The 20,911-nt window shown below is 35.1% G+C and overlaps 1 protein-coding gene and 1 pseudogene across 4 annotated transcripts in view; one reads left to right on the forward strand and one right to left on the reverse strand.

The window, feature by feature from the left end:
- YTHDC1 (YTH N6-methyladenosine RNA binding protein C1) overlaps positions 1-3,633 on the forward strand; it is a 34,444-nt gene extending 30,811 nt beyond the window's left edge. The window contains exons 15-16 of one of the 4 annotated variants that reach the window (XM_054687838.1): positions 588-722; positions 2,575-3,630. In XM_054687838.1, the coding sequence (XP_054543813.1) occupies positions 588-722; positions 2,575-2,799 (360 nt within the window). In that variant the 3' untranslated portion in view covers positions 2,800-3,630. Of the gene's footprint in view, positions 1-587; positions 723-2,574 lie in introns of all 4 variants that reach the window. The other 3 variants (XM_037530776.2, XM_037530775.2, XM_037530774.2) reach the window with 3 other exon arrangements.
- A 6,621-nt stretch (positions 3,634-10,254) lies between these two features.
- Positions 10,255-18,568, reverse strand: LOC119260310 (heat shock 70 kDa protein 14-like; annotated as a pseudogene).
- Positions 18,569-20,911: the final 2,343 nt, after the last annotated feature.

Raw genomic sequence — 20,911 nt, forward strand, 5'->3', positions numbered from 1 at the left:
ATTTCTTTTGTTTAGGTTCATGGAATTTTTAAAAATTGAAATATGTAATGTCTAGGTACCAACTGGGTTAGTAACCTTTGAATGGCAGCTATTCATTTTATAAAGAAATTTAAGGTTCCTTAACCCTTGGAGTTTTGGGTTTTGTTTTTTAAGAATAGATTTTCACAGTTGTTAACTGATTCTAGAGTCATGATGTAATTAATGTATCCCAGCTTTAGCCCTCACTAACAACATGATCTTAGTTGCTTAAGCAGTTAGTGCCGCAATCTTCCCTTTTGTAAAGTAGAAATCATAGTACCTGTGTTGCAGAGTTGCTGGGAGAATGAAATGAAATATGTTAAAATGCTTAATTAGAACACTATCTGTTCATAATGTTTGCTATTTCTATTGGTATTTAATGTGATATAAAAGTATAAACATGTTAAATCTTAAAAGATGTGTAGTTTATTACATATTTCCAGTGAGAGTATTTTGAAATGGCATTAAGATTGTTTTACTTGGGTGGTTTGGGTAGATAAACTCTAAGAATGGTTTGTTAGTAGGGATATATTTGGTTGATGCTAATGGCAGTGGTTTTCTGTTTTTAGACTCCTTATCCTGGAATGGAACAACCTCCACATCATCCTTATTATCAGCACCATGCTCCACCTCCTCAAGCTCATCCCCCTTACTCAGGACATCATCCAGTACCCCATGAAGCAAGATACAGAGACAAACGAGTAGTAAGTGCATGAGAGGCGGAAGTGTGAGGGACCTACTTGGAATACTGTAGATAATGTGAGGGATACTACATGATTACTAAATGATGAGGAATGATGTACTATTTCATGTTCTTACTACATACTATTTTGGAGTAATTCACAATTTATCTTTATTTTAAAAGGCTAATTTCCTTTGGATTATTTAAATTTTTGTTTCTTTTATTGATGAAACTGAGGTTGCCTAAGGTGAGGTAACTCCTACATGTAAATTAGATAATGTCCTTAGGGATGTAAACATAGTTAATAGAATTTCTTTTTGTACTCGGGTCATCAGTTTTAACTCTGTATAGGGTACTTCAAAACTCTGTCAGTTAAGAGAAAATCTCCAATCTAATTTTATTTCTACCAAATTTTACTACATCTAGTAACCAAATAAATTATTTTGTGTCTCACCTATTATTAGGATGATGCTAGCAAATATCAAATAGATATTAATAAATGCAGAGGAGTCATTATTTCTAATAGTTTGATGTGATTGTGAAAGTTTTTCTGATCACTACAAAACCAGATGAAAGAAACTCGAGTTTGAGGTTTCTAAGAGCTCTGTTTTACTTAGGTGGACTGAATTTGTTTTATTAAATGGCATTCATTTCTTTTTGATAATATTATTTTAAAAATTGTAAGTTGCCTATTGGCATTTGTTAGTTTAATTTTTACATATAAGTTTGCTAGCCTCAGAAAGTTAGTTTGGTTATTATTGAAGAAGGATATAGAACTAGGGATCCCCACTACACATATACGGTGATGAGTTTGTGTTGTACTAAATAAATATCCCTTTATCTTTCCACTTAGATGAAGAACATGCATATTTGAGAGGGCCAGTCAAAGCGGTAGTTTCCTAGCTTACTTTTGAGACCTTTTTATGTTGTTATTTATCGACCCTCTAAACTTAAATCATAAGATCTTTAATATTTAGTAAAACTATTTGAGAATCCTGACTATTTAGTAGATTTTGAGTCGGGTTTTCAGGCACACAAGACAAATATACAGCTTATTCATGAGAAAATTTTACTTTGCTAGATGGGTTGTGGTGTTTTCACAAATGCCTTCTGTAAATGATTATATGGTTTTCAAAATAAGAGGACTTTCTGAGTTTCTTTCACTGAAGTGTATTGTCATTTTTCACAAGTTGTCTTTCATGTACCTTTATAAAGTAAATATTTTGGTTAGTACATATATTTCACAATTACATTCACATACCATATGTGAAAAGTAGTGTGAGATTGTGTTTTTGAAACTTAAATTCTGATTATTGAAGCTGACTTTATACAAGTTCAAATTCAGTAAGTAAAGGTGAATTGAAAACTAAGTAGAAAGCTATAGCAGGGACAACTTACACATCAGTTGCTCATCTTACCCTTCATTATCCACAGCCTTGTGTGTATGGAAATCTGTGGAAGAGACTGCACAATGTTAAGTACATATTTTCTTAAAATCCTGACATTGTCAGCAAAGGCAGTGCAATTTTAAAGAATATCTGGAATGTCACAATTCCTAATTTTACCATAAGAGGGCAGAGTTGGTTCAGTTTAGTTTGTAGACTCAAAGGAGGGAAAAACATTGATGGCCTTAAGCATTGTAATTGGCATCATGTATGTGTAATAATTACTGCTTATCACTAGCTGATTTCTTTGACTTAAATGAGTAAGAAAGTTACTTAAAAAATTATTTTGTAGGAAACTGTATGAGGTGATTTTTCACAGCGGTTGGTGCATTTTTCTAGATTGTTTCTCCAGATGATAATTAGAATATAGGAACTCATAAATTTCATTGGGACTTTTGACATACCTAATCCATTGCTTACCTTTTCTAGCATGATTATGATATGAGGGTGGATGATTTCCTTCGTCGCACACAAGCTGTGGTCAGTGGTCGGAGAAGTAGACCCCGTGAAAGAGATCGGGAACGAGAGCGAGACCGCCCTAGAGATAACAGAAGAGACAGAGAGCGAGATAGAGGACGTGATAGAGAAAGAGAAAGAGAGCGATTATGTGATCGAGACAGAGACCGAGGGGAAAGAGGTCGATATAGAAGATGATGCGCTTTTGGAAGCACTGATTGTTTAAAGATAAAAAAAAAATCTTGTATTTTTTTTGTGTGTGTTTGCAAGTAGTAAATTTATTTTCAGCTGTCTACTTAAAAGTTCATTGTGTAGAAGGATTTATTATGACCCTTTGTTCCAAGCATGCAGTATAATAAGAACTGGAAAAACTCAAATCCTCCAAAAATGCACAGTTGAAAATTTGAGTTGACACTTTTATTGGGGCAGAATGGAACAGTCTAAGAATGTAGATATTGATTCATTCTCCATAAATGTTCATCTACTTATAGTGTGTTCATCTTAGAGGTTTTTTTTTGTTGTTTGTTTTTCTTTCTTTCTTTCTTATGGATCTCGATTGATGACTGCCATGATATTTTGCTTTGTTGTGTTCCTAAATGTAGTTGCACACGGTTCAGTAAAAATAATGCTGCTATCAAGTATGCAAATATTGAAGTATGATGGTTTGTATGGCAGTGTGTAGCAGCCTCTTGGTTTCTCCCCTTCCCTCTTTTTTAAATCTTAAAGTCATTTTTTTGTTTTCAGTCTTCAATGATGAGAGCAATATTAAGAAGACATAATTTTTAATATTTTTAAATAAAAATTCAGTTCAGTAGCATGGTTGACGCTATTGTTTAGCCTTTCCCTCCAAACTGTATACATTGGCTTGGAATGTTCACAACTTGCGTGTGTGGCAGCAGAAGATAATTCCCATATTCTACATTGCTACTGTTTTGTATAAAATAAATTGGTAAAGATTGACACTTATTTGTTGTTTTTCTTTATTGTCTGGCTACAAGTTTGTTTTCTCTTATGTATTAGTAGATGTAAAAGGATGTATTGTGTCTAGGAATTATAGGAACTTTATTTGCCTTTCTTGCAGATCATTTTTGCAGAAATGATTGAACTAGGCAAATTAAAAAAATATATCTGATATAAGAATTAATGGTACACCCTGGAATATATTAATATTTTGTTAGGTATTTATTCCTCTGGTAACATCTACTGAGGTCACAGGATTGTTTACTCCAGAATTTCAACAGCCTCCATCTTCAATAAGTAAAATGAAGTTAAAGTTATGTCCTACTTTATACTTTAAGGATACACTTTATAAACACTTAACCTTCTTTCAGGTAGTATGTATTTTAAGTCAACTGTCAAACCTTCCCAATTACAACAAACTAATGTAGAAGAAGAACCATTTAAAACAATTTATGAAAGATAGGCATTTCAATTTTTTGAGTTACACCGGAAGCTTTGACCTTTAAAGCCAAATATTTAAACATTTGAAATATTTGAATAGTTGACCATATTTATAAAACATTGTAATAAATAAGTTTCATGTTTATATTTATTAGCCTGAAAAAGGTAAATGCAGGCATTTTAGTCTTGAAACTTAAAATTATTATTTTAGACATTTTTGCCTTTGTTTTCTCACTGTCATTTAGAATATTTTCCCATGCAGTTATAATGAGTATTTTTATTAACTATTTCATATGTAAAACCTAAGCATTATTTGCATTCTGTGCAGTGTGTTAAATAGGAAAGAAATTTAATTATGTTAGGAAACAGGTTCTAGTTTCATCATTGCCTTTAAATGAGTTGGTTAGTCATTTGTCAAATCATTTCACTCATACTTTATGTCAGTATCCATCAGTAAGTTATGTAAGTTAATATCAGGGATTTTTCAAGTAATTACAGAAGAATTTCTAAGATTTCAAAGAATTACTAAAAATGTTTCAGAAAACCACTTAAAACTAGTTGGTAATATTAAAGTCATGTTCCTGAAATAATAGAAATAAATAATAAATTCTTTGAGCAATTATGTAAAGTTACATTGTGCTTCTATGTGCTTCTATGTACTGACTGACTTCCCTTCCTGTTTTTAATGATAGGGAGATAGGCCCAGAGAGATTCATAACTTACCCAACACTGTAAAAATTTCTGTTGATGGAGCCAAAATTTAACCCATTTCCTACTGAGGGTCTCAGCGGGTCTTTATACGTTAAGGTACCGCCCTATCGCTAAGGCTATAATATCAGGAGACTCTTCTATCTATATGGCCTGCAGCTAGAGACCAGTTGCTTTCTGGTAATTAGTTGTTAGAACTTGTTTTCACCTAGAAACTCATAAGGTAATCAACTTTGTAATCAAATGTGTCTACTGAGACATGAACAAAACAGCCTTCCAAAACTAGCAACATGAGTAACATCCATCTGCAGAGGTTATTTGGTCTAAGATCCCGTGGGTTTACCCCCATTGGAAGTGAATGGTTAAGTGGTGGGGTAAACTGAACATTTATGAACAATTTCTCGGGCTGTTTCTCTAGTCAGCAGAAACTGTCTCTGTAGTGAAGCGGCATTTTGATGATGAAGGGCATGATCATTAATAGCTTTCTGTATCGAGAAAACAGCTTTTTGAGTTAGCAAGTTGGCCAATTTATTTCCACGGGCTAGAGGTCCTGGCAGTTTTGAATGACCACGAATGTGATCAACATACACTTTAGATGTCTTAGATTTAATCAAACCTTGTAGCTTTAATAGCCGTGGGGCAATGGTAGTTTTAGCATCAGCAATTACAGCAGTCTCAATATCAGGAAATAATCTAGTTAAATACTGGGAATCAGTAAAAAGATTAAATGGCTGGTTTTGTAAGATTTTAAATATTGCAAGAACTGCAAATAATTCATTTTTGAGCCAAGGTTTTAGATTTGTTTGTCATTGATAATGAAAGCAGCCTTGCCATTGGAGGAGCCGTCTGTAAACACAAATGCAGCTGGTTTCACCGGCAAAAGCACAGTATTGTCAATGGTTGGAAAAATAAAAGTCTGTTTTTTAAAGAAATGAAGCACAGGGTTGGGAGGTAAATGAAACCTTATTTCTCCCGAGAAAGACTGTAGGGCCACTTGCCAATCATTATTTAAGCTAATTAAATCATTAAGTTGTCCTTTTTTATAAGGTTGAATAACAGGAAATTTTCGGCCAAAAAGCTCGATGTTCTTATGTCTTCCTTTAACAATTTAACATAGCCTCTAGGGAGGCATGGGGCAAACAACCTTTTTTACTGTGACTGGCAAATGTAACCACTCTAATGGCCCCAGTTGGCGTGTGTGAGGTGGCTAAAATTATAAATTTTCATGGCATGGTATAACCTAGCCGTAAGTTGTTGATAAGTGCAACATTTACCTTTTCTAAGGTTTGTGTTGCTTATGTTGTCAATTGTCTAGGGGAATTTGGGTTAGAATTACCTTTTAACACATCAAACTGGACGTAAATCAGCAGTTGTTAATTGCAAATGAGCTTTAATTTATGTCTTCAAGTAGTTTTTGAAAATCATTTAACGTTTTTAAACAGTCCCTAACTGCAGCTTTTATGGTGACATAGTCAAGGAATGAACCACCCTTCCTAAATAATTGATTGGTGGAGACGTTTGAATTTTCTTTGGTGTCACCACAAGCCCATAACTTTGTCGCAAAGCCACCAAATGCGTTAAAGCCTGATTTAGCAAATTTATTTGAGCATTGTTAATTAGAATGTCATCCATATAATGAATATAGTAAATAGAATGATATTCCTTTCTAAAGGATGACAAAACCATGTCTACAAATTTTTGACATAAAGTTGGACTATTTTTCATGCCCTGGGGGAGAACTGTCTACTTAAAACGTTGAAATGGCCTTTTTAAATTTACTTATGGGACACTAAAGGCAAACCTTTTGCAGTCTTGGGGAGATAAGGGAATGGTAAAAAAGCAATCTTGTAAATCAATAACAATAACATGATCATTTTTAGGGATAGTCACTGGAGAAGATTTTAGTTTTGACTCCTGGCTGGCTAAAAATTAAACAAGCATTAGGCAAATTAATAAAAAATTAGAGTACCATATAGATATTATGTACATTTTTTACATATATATGACTCAATAGGAAAGACAAAAGTATTTTTTATACCAGAAGTTTTTTTTTAAATAAACACATTTAAACAAAGTAAATTATTAATATTTAACATAACTTTAAGGCATATATGCCCTGAATTAGATCATAAAATTTGAACTAGTTGTTTATTAAAAAAAAATTTTTTTAATCATGATTAAGATTTGTTTCTATGAGAATTTATATAGGCGCCATTTATAATTAGTCCTCTGGAGATAAAAAACAAAACAAAACACTAAAACAGACATAAAGACAAACAGATATAGAGATCTCGATGTACATTTAAAATTTTGGCCATGTGTAAATATTTTAAGATAATTTTAGCAATATGTGTGAAGATACTGAGGTTTTTAATGAGTTAAAAGCTAAAATTTGTGTAGAGAATAAGTGTCTAATCTTAATTATTACCAAAGACCTTGGGCTCAGAAACCACAACAGTCACGGCAGTTTTTATTAACCTTTTTTAGATAAGAAAATATTTTTCGAGTTTATATTTTTAAGAAATTATTCTTTGGCTTTAAGTTGTTAACTCTTTATCTCATTGAGAACGGGAATATTTTAAAACATAAAAGAACGCTTATCTTGAGAACAGGAGAAGAGGTGAAATTTTACAGTCTGCCTGTTTTTAGGCTTTTATCTAAATTTGAGGTTTAGAATTTAGTTCAAAAATGTCTGTATTATTGTTTTGTATTTTACCAGGTTAATTAGTTTTAACATGAAACTTAACATTTTACAGGCCCAATAAGTAAATTTAAAAACTTTTATTCAACTAATAAGCATTTTTGTATAGCTTGTTAGCAAGTCCAAAGTAACTCAGCAATTTTTACCTTAGACAATGTAGACTTTAAAATCAGAAAAACACAGGGAAATAGAACCTTTTTTTTAAGAATGAACTAAAATAGTTTTTTAAGGTGGACGATGGAAGAGTCCAGTTCCCTACAGCAGGAAGGCAGTAGAGACCTGCCAGTGATCTCAACAATGGAGAAAAAGTCCAGGCAGCTGCTTGTTGAGACCAGGGGCAGCCCCACCCATCTGCTGCAGTGGGTTTATACCATTTTAATAAAAACCTTTTAGTTATATTATGGTCTTATAGTCTCATATAGTCATATTTAACCATTTTTAATCACTTTAACATTTGTGAATGAACTTTGAATACTATTATTTAGAAATACCTTTATTTGTTTATTTTTTTAAATGGCAAAACTCTAGTGGGGGGGAACTTTAGTGGGGGGAACCTAGCCTCTTCCCCAAATAATTAACAGGAAAAGTTTGAAGCATTTTCTCTTTTATTTATAGGATTATATTATATTATTTTTCACTTGTTTTGAGTTTTTATTTTTATCTCCTAACAATTTTAGCCAAGTCTGGGCTGGAAATTTGGGCTGGAAATTAGTTTGGATTTTGGAATGTTTTATAATTAGGAGCCGACACCCCCGCAAGTAGGTCAGTACGGGCTCTGGAATCAATTTTTGACTTTTGAAAAATAATTTCATCATCTGATAAGTCCTGATCATTTTCCCTAGTACACCAGGCTATTTTTTCTTTACTTTTGGCTTTGTACCTGTCGGTTTTGTTTATACGAGGCTGTCAGCTGAGGACCCTTTGATGTCTTCCAGGGATACAGACAGCCTTATTTCTCTAAAGTTTTTTATCTTTTTAAATTCAGACCCTTGATCTGGCATGTCTTGTAGCAGTCCCCATAGCGAAAAGGCATCTACGGGGACCTTTTTGGGTCCATGGAGAGTAGGTTGTCATTTCCTCTCCTACTCCAGCCCAAGTTCTCGCATCCAGAGTTTCATCCCTTGGAAACCAGGGACAACACATCTCAACAAAATTTAGGAAACTAGCCATTTGTGCATGGGAGGTCTTAAGACCTCTCTTAACAAGTGTATACTTAACTATATCAATAAAGAATCTTTCCCTAGACTCAATATGGCCCATGACGTCTCAATCGATGACCCCCACTTGTCCAGTTCTTGATTACTGCTCCCCACCTTACCCTGTTTATTCTCTACAGGGAGGTATGCGCCCTACCCTATGGAGCAGATCCTATCCGTCTCCGTAAAGGAAAGAAAATTTACCTTTTAGGTCCCTGTTTCAGGCGCCGCTTGCTGGAGACCAGCTTTCGGCAACATGTTGGGTCAGGTGTCCCTGAAAGGATGAGACGGCCTAGGCGAAACTTTCAAGGGCTGAAGGGAAGGGGAGTGAGGTAGACACAAACACTTTCATATTGATGAAAGCATCTCCTACTGAGGTTCTCAGGGGGTCTTTATACGTTAAGGCAAGCGATGGGATTATATCATCGTATGCATAGAAGCAAAACAAAAACAATTAGTACATTCCTTTCCCATAGACATTTTGGCGCCTACGTGTTTTTAAGAAAAGAAACGACTTTAAAAGTTAATAGATAATTAAAATTTAGACTCATTATTTCAGCCTAAACAACTACCTAGGTCAGTCCTTGGTGCCGCCCTATCGCCCAGTCTACAATATCAGGATACTCCTCTATCTATATGGCCTGCAGCTAGAGACGAGTTGCTTTCTGGTAATCAGTTGTTAGAACTTTTTTTACCTAGAAACTTCTAACGTAATCAACTTTGTGATTCATTATAAGGCTTCTCTATGGAACTTCCATATGAGGAATATTATGATCAGCTCTTGGTTGCTTATTAGACATGCCCTTGTACAATAATTATTTCCCATTGTCAAGTGGGCCAAATTATTCAGTGTTTAATTTTTAAGCAAATAATTTTCCATGCCATGTACTATAATATTTTTATATGTATAATTTATTGCCCAATGTATATTCCATGAGGTTTTTTCTTTTTATGACCAAGAACAAAAAACAAAGGGATGTTTAATCTTCAGCCCCACGGTGTGAGGCTCTTTAAACTTCGGCCCCACAGTGTGAGGCCCTTTTCTCAGCTGCTTGCCAGTGTCTTACCTAGCTGGGGCAGCAAGGCCCCCGCAGTATTATTTGAAGACATAGCCCACCTCACTGAGAGGCATCATTTCTTGTACTCGACCGTGTTGAGTCTGAAAAATATATACAGCAGAAATACGTGTTGAAGATAAAATTCAATTATTCAAAGTTCAGAAATTCAGTCAGGGATTTTAGTAAGCATTAAAAGGGAATGAAATTGAATTCAGGGCTAGCAATTCTTTTTTGACTTTTTTTTAAATACAATTCTCAGGTATCACCTAAGTGTTGCTAAAATGGCCATCATCATCTCCAGGCTTCCATTATCCATAAAATTCTCAGTGTCAGAGATAAGAAGTTTTCATATAAAATTCCACAGTTTCTAGCAGTGCTGGTGTCATGGAGCCAATTCTGATCATATCAAAAGTGTCCTGGGAAATGGGATTCTTTGACTAGTCAGCTAGGGAGCAAGAGAGGGAAGTGCATCATCACCTCCATGGGGATACTTTAGAAGGGATCGTGCCCAAATGACATTGATAAAGTAACATAACTGATAATTTTTTTCATTCAAAATATTTTAATATAAACATTACTTATAAACAAAACCAAATAATGTTGATATTTTGGTTTTAAAAAATTCATGGTTTCTCTAAAACACTAAGATGCCACCTCAATAGTGATAGCTTCACATTTTGCAGTCTCTTGATTGTGCATGTCACATGTAAAGATCCATCCCTTTTCATACTAAGAACAGCTAATATATCACGTAATCCATTTTCTTTTTTATCTAAATCCTGGAGGACAACCTGTGCAAATTTTTTCCTCTTGTGCGGAGTTTTCCCCCTCAGACTCATAGAGTTCCAGGCATACTGATGATATAGTTCCAGGGGCTTGTAATGTGTGTTGTCTTCGAGCTGGCAAAGGAGTCCCTGATGGAAACAGTACTGTGAGACTGTTGGCTCCTGATTCATCCACTCTAACTAAGTATCTTTGGCTGAACAGTCTATCTTGAGAGTCTTCCACTGAAAGGCTTTCTTTCCCAATAAGAATTCCTGCTTCTATAGCAGCACCAATAGGGATAACCTCATCAGGAGGAATGGAATTTAGAAGCTCAACAGCTGGGAAAAGATCTTTCATCAGTTGCTGTAGTCTTGGGATTGGAGAAGACCCTCCACAAAGGGCAATGTTGTTGATATCATCTGCTGAAAATTCACTTTGTTCTAAGAGTTCTCTGATTGCATCTATGCACTTAATAAAAAGTGAACAGAGAAGCTCAGATCTTGCTCTGGACGCATTGCAGTCAAAATCTTGACCTTCATATAATGAATCGAGGAAACAATTAGCACTTCCTAAGGTTGACAAATAATGTTTTGCAATGTCAGCACTGTTCATCAATTTCATCATGGCTTGGGCATTTCCTTTCACATCATGTTTGAAAGATCTCTGAAACTCAGAAGCTAGATACTGTGCTAAGGTTTCTGTGAAATGTGTACCTCCAATGTTGTCATCAGTATTTGTTGAAAGAACTTGATATATTCCACTGTTAACCTCTATGACACTTATAGATTAGGATGTTCCTCCAAGTTTATACACCAAAATACTGCTTTTTCCAGTGGGGGAGTCTTGCTCAATTCCATAAGCCAGAAGAGCTGCAGATGGTTCATGGATTAGCTGCAAAACATTAAACCCACCAGCTCTTAGCTTCCCCAAGAGCATTTTTCTGCTTTTCCCCAAAATCAAATGGAACAGTAATAACAATATCATTTGCATCTGAGCCCAAGACAGAATGTACTGTTTCTTTCATTTTGCAAAATATCAGTCTGGCAACATCTTCTGGGTTAACAAATTTTGTTTCTTCTCCCATTTTTTTCAATGACTAAACATTTACTTTCCGCCACGTATTTCTGAGCTTGTGGATCATCAGAGCTTCTGTCAAGGTCAAGGATCTGCTTTACTATCATCACTGTATTTGAAATATTTCTCATTCTACTTTGTTTTGCTGCCAATCCAACAGCCTCTTCATTTTCCGAGTAAGCAACAACAGCTGGAGAAAGTCTGTCACCTGCATCATTTGCAACCACATCAGCCCCGCCATCCCAAGACCCTGAGGCCGTCCTGCAGCCACGTCATCCCCGGGAGCGTACCTCTCCAAGCTCCTGTGCCTTTCCACATCCCAGAGACGCCCGTGGCCACCTCGGACCCTCACATTCCCGAGACCGTCCCATAACTGATAATTCTTAATACACATCTCATATAGAACTAGCATCTAGATATCTAACAATAAGGATATTTTGTCAGCATGGTATATCTTCTCTCTGCTCATGGATATTTCTTTGTCCTGCTATCGAAAGACTTGATTCTGAAGCAATTAGATCCTGCTTTGTCATACCCTTTAAAATTAAGACCCTAAGGCAGTTAGATGTATGGAATATTAAGGAGAAATATAAATTGTCAGCTAGAGTTCTTGTATCCCATGGAAAGGGTGACTAACACGAATCACTGATTTATTTTTAAAGATTTTCATTTGAATAGAAAGCATTCCTAATGCAATTTGGTATATATCTTAAAAATTGAGGCAGATGTGTCACTATTGGCCCAAACTTTTAGATAATCAAATACCTTCCAGGAAGAAGAATCTTAGCTTAAACAATTCATAGTATTCTGGGGTTCATCTAGTTTTTGACTCCTCTGTTTCTAAGTCTAATGTGTTACCCTTTCATTTTCTTCTCTGGATTCTGAAAGACTGTTTAGTCCTGCTAACGATATTTAGGGCATAACAAATTAGCAGTGTTCCAGATCTTGACTTCCACTGAGGTAACTCAAAGGAACTTTTTTAAAAAAAATGTATTTCCTCTTTGGCAAAATGCGTTTTAAGTTGTTCTGCCCATTTCCTGACTGGATTGTTTAATTTTGTTTTTGCTGAGCCATGTGAGTTCTTTGTGTATCTTTGTGATCAGTCCCTTATCAGTTGAATGGAGTGCAAAGATTTTTTCCCAATCAGTGGGGTGACTCTCTGTTTTAGTTAATGTCTCTTTGGCTGTACAGAAGCTTTTCAGTTTGATGTAATCCCAGGTGTTTATCTTTGCCTTCACTATCACTGCTTTGGGTGGTGAGTCTTTGAAGATGTTATTGCAATGTATGACTGGATCAAGAAGATGTGGCATATATACACAATGGAATATTATTCAGCAATCAAAAAAGATAAACTGCTGTCATTCACAGCAACGTGGATGGAGCTAGAAGGAATTATGCTCAGTGAAATAAGCCAGAAGGAAAAAGAAAAATATCGGATGGTTTCACTTATAACAGGAATATAGGGGAACCAAATAAGACATCAGTGTAAAAAAAATAGTAACAGTACAAACCATAACAAAGCAAAATAGACTTACAAATCAGAGACATACTGCAGAGGAGGAGGAGGAAGAGGGATCAGAGGGAGGAGCCCAGGAGATTGTGGTGATGGTGCACGGGTGCCTTGGGGAAGGAAATTCTATGGGGACTCAACCTGAGGGGGTAGGGGGAAGCAAATATTGTTACAAAAATAAATTATAAAAAAAAATTAAAATGTATCCAGAAGATCCCATCATGCCAGGTGCTTTTGACTTTGCTACAGCAAACCTTCCAGAGTTTCAAAGGGATTCCTATTGACTTTGGGTGTGAACTCAGTTTTTGTTTTTGTTTTTTTTTTCTTTCTAAGTCCTGGTACCCTCGAGAAGAGGAAGCCCAGGTGGAATCTGATGAGACCAACATTGTTCTTATTTTATTTTATTTTTATTTTATTTATTTATTTATTTATTTATACAAGCACAGGGTACAGTCAGAAGCACAGGAGGGGGAGAGAATTCTCCAGAGCCAGAGCGGGAAGCAGAGCAGGCAGAAGGACCGAAGTACACTGCTAAGGGGAGCAGCGGGCAGCAGGAGAGGTCTGCGCGCCATGTGGGATCCTTGCCCGGTGGCCGGGTAGCAGCCGGGGATCGAACCGGCACTGCAGAGGTTGCGGGCAGCTTCGCAACCCAGCGTTCAACCACTGCGCCACTGGGGAGGCCCTGAACTCAGTTTTTGAATAGAAATTTTAAATTGGCAAGTAACTGGCTAATGCCAAAAAATGCCTGCTTCTCACTTTTATAGTGTTTTACAGAAGTGGATGAGAATTTTTTGTACAAAATTAAGACTTTTAATATGGAAGTAATCGTAATCGTGTTTTCCTCTGTTTACCTTGTGAGATTTTTTCAAAATTTGAAATGCATATAAAGTATTTATATGGACTTCCTTTTTATGATTTTGGATAAAGTTACCCCATTTATGCCATTTACTTTCTATTTTTTTTTTTTTTATTTCAGCATCATTGGTTTACAACACTATATGATTTGGGAGTCTGGTCAGATGACACCCTTCAGGTGTATGTTGGCATTCCACACCCACCACCAAGGCACCCGTAGTCCTACACTATTATTTCAAAATCACAAACCCATGTTCTGTTTTATAGAAAAATTCCCAATTGCTGGGGCTCTTTTCATACTTTGTAAGCAGGTGTTTTTAGAAACATTTATACTTTCATTGCAGCCTTAAGATCAAATAGTTTTGAGGCAGAATTAGAGAACAGATACCACTGCCTCATTTTATCAATGTTTAAATAATGGTTATAAAGTGAATGTTACTGATTTCTTGCAGAGCTTCCGTTCATTTTTTTGTTCATCCTAATAGTACTTCAGTTATCACTCAAGTATCCCACTCACCTGAATCCATGTGATCGAGAATAGCTGACCCTCCCCTATCCTCAGAGAGTGAACTTGATTAGTCTGTATTTTGGATTTTCCCATTTCCTAAGGATTTCCTAAATCAATTGGCATAGCATTCCTTTTGCTGAGATTTAACTTAGAATTGGAAGGTTTATCAGTGAAATGCCATTGGAATTTTTCAGAGAACTTCTAGGAAGGAAATAGGTTTACTTGCTCATAGAAAGAGAGAAACTTTTTCACCTCAGGAGGTGAAAAATTGTGAAATGGAGCTAAATTGTGAAAATGAAGCCTGGAACTTTTGTGACTTCAGCTTCAGGTAACTGGTTTAATGATAAATTCAACAAACAAGAAGACAAAGCCACAAACATATTGAATTATGGAGTAGGGTAGAACTTTTTGTAAACTTTGATGAACTTTACTTATTTGGACCTTGACATCCTACAAAGATTCTGTAAGATAGCCAAGGGTTATACAAATGGAAAATCACTGAGAAGAGTTCATGGATCTGAATAAAACAGAGTGAGAGTGCAGGATCAATAGGAACAAACCTATCTCAATAAAAGAAATTACACTTCAGCTCACCAGAACTCGTACAGGGGCATTTTGCAACTGAATACCTCAGATACCAATGTTGGTGGGGTGAAAGTTACTCAGTTCATTGGCGTTCCCCTGTGTAAAGGAGGAAAAGAGAAGGGAAAACTTATGTTGCCACATTTAATTCTTTTTGGTAGTTGATTCCAAGTGTTTTAATTGCTATCATGCAATAAAATCAGCTTTTGAATCACACTTTTAACCCAAGAGCCCATAATCTTCAGAGAGTAGGAAAGATGAGCTTATATTCTTTTCTTTGCTTGGGAATGTGTTTCTGGTGGCAAAACAGCAGTCCAGATGGAATGTTGATTAGAAGGAAAGCAAAAAAAACAAACAAACAAACTTAAATGAAGCATATTCCGTTTTCTTAGAATTGGAGAAAAATACAATTTAGATTTTGAAAGTATTCAATACAGCATGCCAATAAATTTATATTAATTGAATTAAAACATGTATTAAACATTTACAATGGGGCACTTTGGGGGGGATACATAAATAAAAAAGATAATCTCTACCTTCAAGGAGATTTAAGTCTCATATGGAGAAAAGATACATATACAAAGAAAGTATGAGTATGAATTCAGGTGATGAAGCAGGAAGGGAAGGGGAAATGGGTTAGAGTTAGAAATGCCATAGATAGGGGGTGATGGATCTTGAGAATGAGTATGGTTGAAATGAAAACAAGAGCCAAAATTCCCGTTGTTATTTGCTGGTGTTTGATTTCTTTAATACTTTGGAAATTACTAAAAGTACATATTGTAATTATGTATTGAAATTGCAAGAGTAAACATCTCCTTAAAGACTAAAACAAAAAGTACATACATTACATACAAAAAGTAATACTGTTTCCACCCTTATAATTTTCATTGGTAACATATTAACATTTTTACGTTTATTCTAAGCTTTTCTTTATGTTATGCAGTAATTTGTATATTGTTTAAATTATTTCAGAATGAGATCTATTTCTGCAAATAGATTTTTTTCTACTTAAACTATTATGAACATTCTTCCAAGTAAGATGCATATTGACTGTCTTTTTTCTTAGACAATTGAAAAATTTATTCTATTCTTAGACAATTGAAAAATTTATAGTTGTTGCTTTTACAACTGTGCTCTAATCAATAGTCTTTAGCTCTATTTTTATAATTATACTATTTTTCTGTAAGATAGTGATCTTGATGTGTTTTGGTCATTTTACATTTTGATGGGTATTTTCAAGTTGTCTTCCAAATAGTTGCACACATTAAACATTCTATGAGACTTTCTTGTTTACTATATGCTCTTCTCAGCACTGGAAACTACAGAGCCCTTAAATTCCAGCAAATTTGACAGAAGAAAAATAATTTCATTTTTGTATTTATTTGCATTCCCTTAATTATATATTAATTTGAGAATCTTTTCATAAATTGGTTTAATTACTTATAATCCTGATGGTTGCCTTTTCCCATTCCCTCTTCATACATATAAAGGGACCTTTTGATTATACTTCAATATAAATAATGTTCATAATGAATATGAATTAGTGGTTTATGTATAATCAATGTTCTCTTCCAATGATAGGTTTTTAATTTTGTGATATCTCCTTCCACATAGAAGTTTGTCTTTCAGTTAAATATGTAAACAATGTGTTTATTTATGGATTCTTGTTTTGTACCATTTTCACTCCAACTTTCACAGAAGTATTCTGTGAATTTTTTAGATAAGTTTTTATAATTTTAAAGTGTTTTTATATTCAAATCTGTAATCCAATCTGAAATTTATTACTATGAGACTATTGTATGGTGATCTCATTATGTAATTGTCCCAGTACCATTTATAATTGAGTGATCATGTCTGAATGATTTTTCAAGACCCTTTGTTATGGCCTGAATTTACATGCTCCTGGCTCTGTTTTGGACTCTACTCTGTTCATTGATCTATTTATATATCTCTGTACCAGGATGATAGTATTTCAATAACTATGGTCCACTCTGGTGGCTACTCTTTATTTTTCAAACTTTCACTTATTTTTGTGAATTTAATATTCCATAATAATATAATTTTTTGCCTTTTAAGGGTTTTGAAATAAATAGTTCAGATTTTGTGAGAATAAATAAATGTTTAATTTACCCACTCAGGTACACTATATTTCTTTCCATTTTTTTTCTGTTTGTTTTAGACATTATTTTGGTAGGATTATTTTTATTTCCTTTATGGTTGTTGTTGCTGTTGTGGTAAGTTTTATTTTTTTTTATTTACTGTTTTCTAAGATGAAAGTGATTGATTTTTAACACTGATATTATATTTGGCCATCTTATAGAATTTATAATAAACTATAATAATTTTTAGTTATGTGTATTTTTTTCTCAATAGACACTATATATCCACAAAAGACAAACTCTCTGTGTTCAACATTTTATCATTTATATATATATATATATATATATATATATATATATATATACACATATTTTGAAAGATTTTGAAATACATACAAGAACTGGAGTGTAGGCCAGGAGTGAGTTGTGGAGGGTGGGTGTGTGTGAGAGGGTTCCCCAGAGACAGATTGAGGAGCAGAACAGACAGAGCTACTGAAATACACTGCTGAGGGGAGCAGTGGACAAAACAGGAGAGGTCTGCTGCTCCATTTGGGTCAACTCTTGGAGCCAGGGATGGAACTCACTGCAGTGGCTGCCGATAGCTCCAGGAAGGAGACCCCTCATTTTCATATTTTTTAAAAATTGAAGTGGTCAGGGCTTCCAGTACAATACTGTATAATTAAGGTTGACAACTAAACATACTTGTCCAGTTTTTCACTTTCATAATGATACTGTTCGCCATAGAATTAATAGTCTTAGCTAAAGCAATTACAAGAAAGGTAGAAAAGAATCCAAGTTAGAAAAAAAGAAGTAAAATTGGGCCTCCCCATGGCTCAGTGGTTGAGCACTGGGCTGCGAAGCTGCCCGCAGCCTCAGCAGCACCAGTTCGATCCCCAGCCGCTGGCGAGGGTCCCACATGGCGTGTAGACCTCTCCTGTTGCCCGCTACTCCCCTCAGCAGTGTATTTCGTCAGCCTGCCTGCTCTGCTCTCCACTCTGGCTCTGGTGAATTCACTCACCCTCCCGCGCTTCTGACTGTATCCAGTGCTTGTATAAATTAAAAAAAAAAAAAAAGAAGCAAAATTATGAACATTTGCAGATGCCATGATAGTATACACAGAAAATGCTAAAGACCAGTAAAAACTATTTGAAAAAAAAATCCGTATGGTGACATGACAGGGTACAAAATCAATATGCAAAAATTGTTTGCATTCCTGTATACAAATAAATTGGAAAAGACATAAAAAATCATCACATTTATTATTGCTTCAAAAAGTATTAAGGTCTTAGGATTATGCTTTAAAAAGGGGGTGAAGGATCCTTACAATGAGAGTTATAGGACATTGTTAAATAGAAGAAACAAAGATATGGATAGATATTTCCTTTAACAATGCCCTACAGTAAGGACATTGTAAGGGTCCTTACGTGAAAAATTGTTCATCACTTTTTATAAGGCGTTGCCTAGAAAAATCACAATGAGATACCACCACAGAGCTGTGAGAACTGTCCATCTCAAATGACCAGAAACAAGAAGTGTTGGCGAGCGTCTGGAGAAAAAGAACCCTCATACAAGTGGATGGTGGGAATGTAGACTGGTCTATCCCTCATTGAAAACAGTAAGGCAGTTTCTCAAAATATTAAAAATAGATCTAAAATACTTCACCAATTCCATTTCTAGCTAATTACACAAAGAATGCAAAATTGTAATAGAAAGAGATACATTCACTCCTTTCATTGCAGCACTATTTACAGTAGCATGTTGTGGAAAGAATCTAAGTGCCCAATGATAGATGACTGGATTAAGAAAATGTGATATGTATATACAATGGAAAACTATTGCTCTATAAATAAATGACGAGATCTTTCATTTTGGATCAACATGGATGGACATGAAAGGACTTATGTTAGGCCAAATAAGTAGAAGCAGAAAAATACTGGATGATTCACTTCATATAGGGAATATATATCAAAGGAACACACAAAACCTAAACTTCTGAATCATATATAATGATATTTAACATGTTACATCAAAAAACATAATGCAATTAAAAATAAAAGTGAAAGCCAAGCTAAACCAAAGATCAGAATGCAATTGTTTATTGTGAGAAAACCTAGGGTCAATTAGTAGGCGACAACAAACAATGAAATGGCAATGAAGGAAAGCCAATACTCCAAGTTTTTTCTCAAGCTATCATCAGAACTTCAGCCCACTGGGATGCAGGAAGAAGTGATGTGGAATATGCCCACGAATGGGAGCATGTTCCACTGAACACACTGCTCTATTATCCCTGTGTGTGTGTGCTGTGATCTCCTTCAGCAGTTCCATGTAGTGTTGTCATAGAAGCCCGAGTCCAGAAAGTAAGACACATGTACTAGCAGGTAACAGCTGTGCAGAAGCTCCTTGCTGCAGCACAAATAGCAGAAAATAAAAAAGATCAACAATGTATGAAGAGTGGCCCCAGAGCAGTGAAATAACAAAAACTTTCTCTTTGTTTCTTGTTTCAGTTTTCAAAGTTGTTCTTTGAATGGATGAAATAGTTTTGACTACTTCTGTCATTTTTAATAAAGTCAACTTTTAAATTAATTCTCTTGTTCACTTTATTTATTTTGAGGTTGTGTTATCTGACAATTATTATCTTTCTTCAAATGTTTGCTGATCATTGCTTATCTGTTTATATTTAAGAATGAGGCAACTGTTTTATATAAGAATGAAGTAATAGAACAACTCACTGGGATCTCTCTGTACCTGTGAAGGAATTATTAACTGGCTGACTTTGACTTTTATGCTGAGTACATATTACTGTTACCTAACGGGACCCATCAACATCAGTATGAGAAAAGTTTTACCTGGACATGTTACATCTTTCACCCCTGGCAATTTATTTCAGTGTCTTTAGAAAATTATTTCTGTTTGAGGTTTGGGGATGGGGGATGTAGGGTATAGAGACTACAGTGTAAGGATCTAAGTTCAGGAATTTTCTAGTCTCTCATTAATGTTTTTCTGTACTGGCACCTAATTCAGCATCATATGGTTCATTCAGTTGTCATATGATCTGAGTATCTAATCTAGGATGATCCCATGGTCTTAATTTTGGCACTTTAATGAATTATTAGTCAATTATTTTATAGAATGGAGCTCAATTTAGAATTCCCAGTGTTTCTTTATGATTAAAATGATGCATTTTTGGTAAGAATATTGCAGTGTGCTCTACACAGTACATCATTTTCAGGAAACGTGATGTTAATGTAACTCATTAAGGGAGATATTAACTTTGACCACTTGGTTGAGATGACATTTGCACTTTTTTTACACAGTAAAAGTATGATTTTTCTTTTCTTTTTTTTTAAAGTTTGTAAGATTTATTTATTTATGCATAGAAAAACTGGGGTGTATGCCAGAGGTGCAGGGTGGGGGGCAGTGAGAGGATTCACCAGAGACAGAGTGGGGAACAGAACAGGTGGATCTACTGAAATATACTGTAGAGGGGAGCAGTGGGCCAGACAGGAGAGGTCTGCTGTGCCGTGTGGGTCAGTTCCTTGGCTGGGAATTGAATCACGCTGTCGAGGCTGGCAATAGCTTGATAGCACTGAGACTTTAACCTCTGAGCCACCAGGGAAGCCCCATAATTTCTTCTATTATTATTAATTGGAATTCTACCACCAGGAAGTATATTCCCTTTCCTCCATTTACTTATTTACTTTTGTCTCTATCAATATAGATTTATGGATGTTTGTTATTCTGTGATTTATTATTGAGAATATCATTTCAATTATGTTGTTAAAATTGTTCAGATTTGATTCACTGGGATGCCTTCCAGTTGCCTCCTGTATCTTTTTGACATGCTCTGATCACT

This window comes from Talpa occidentalis, unplaced genomic scaffold, assembly GCF_014898055.3.
Source record: "Talpa occidentalis isolate TD23 unplaced genomic scaffold, MPIMG_talOcc4v2.1 talOcc4.6, whole genome shotgun sequence".
Classification (NCBI taxonomy): domain Eukaryota; kingdom Metazoa; phylum Chordata; class Mammalia; order Eulipotyphla; family Talpidae; genus Talpa; species Talpa occidentalis.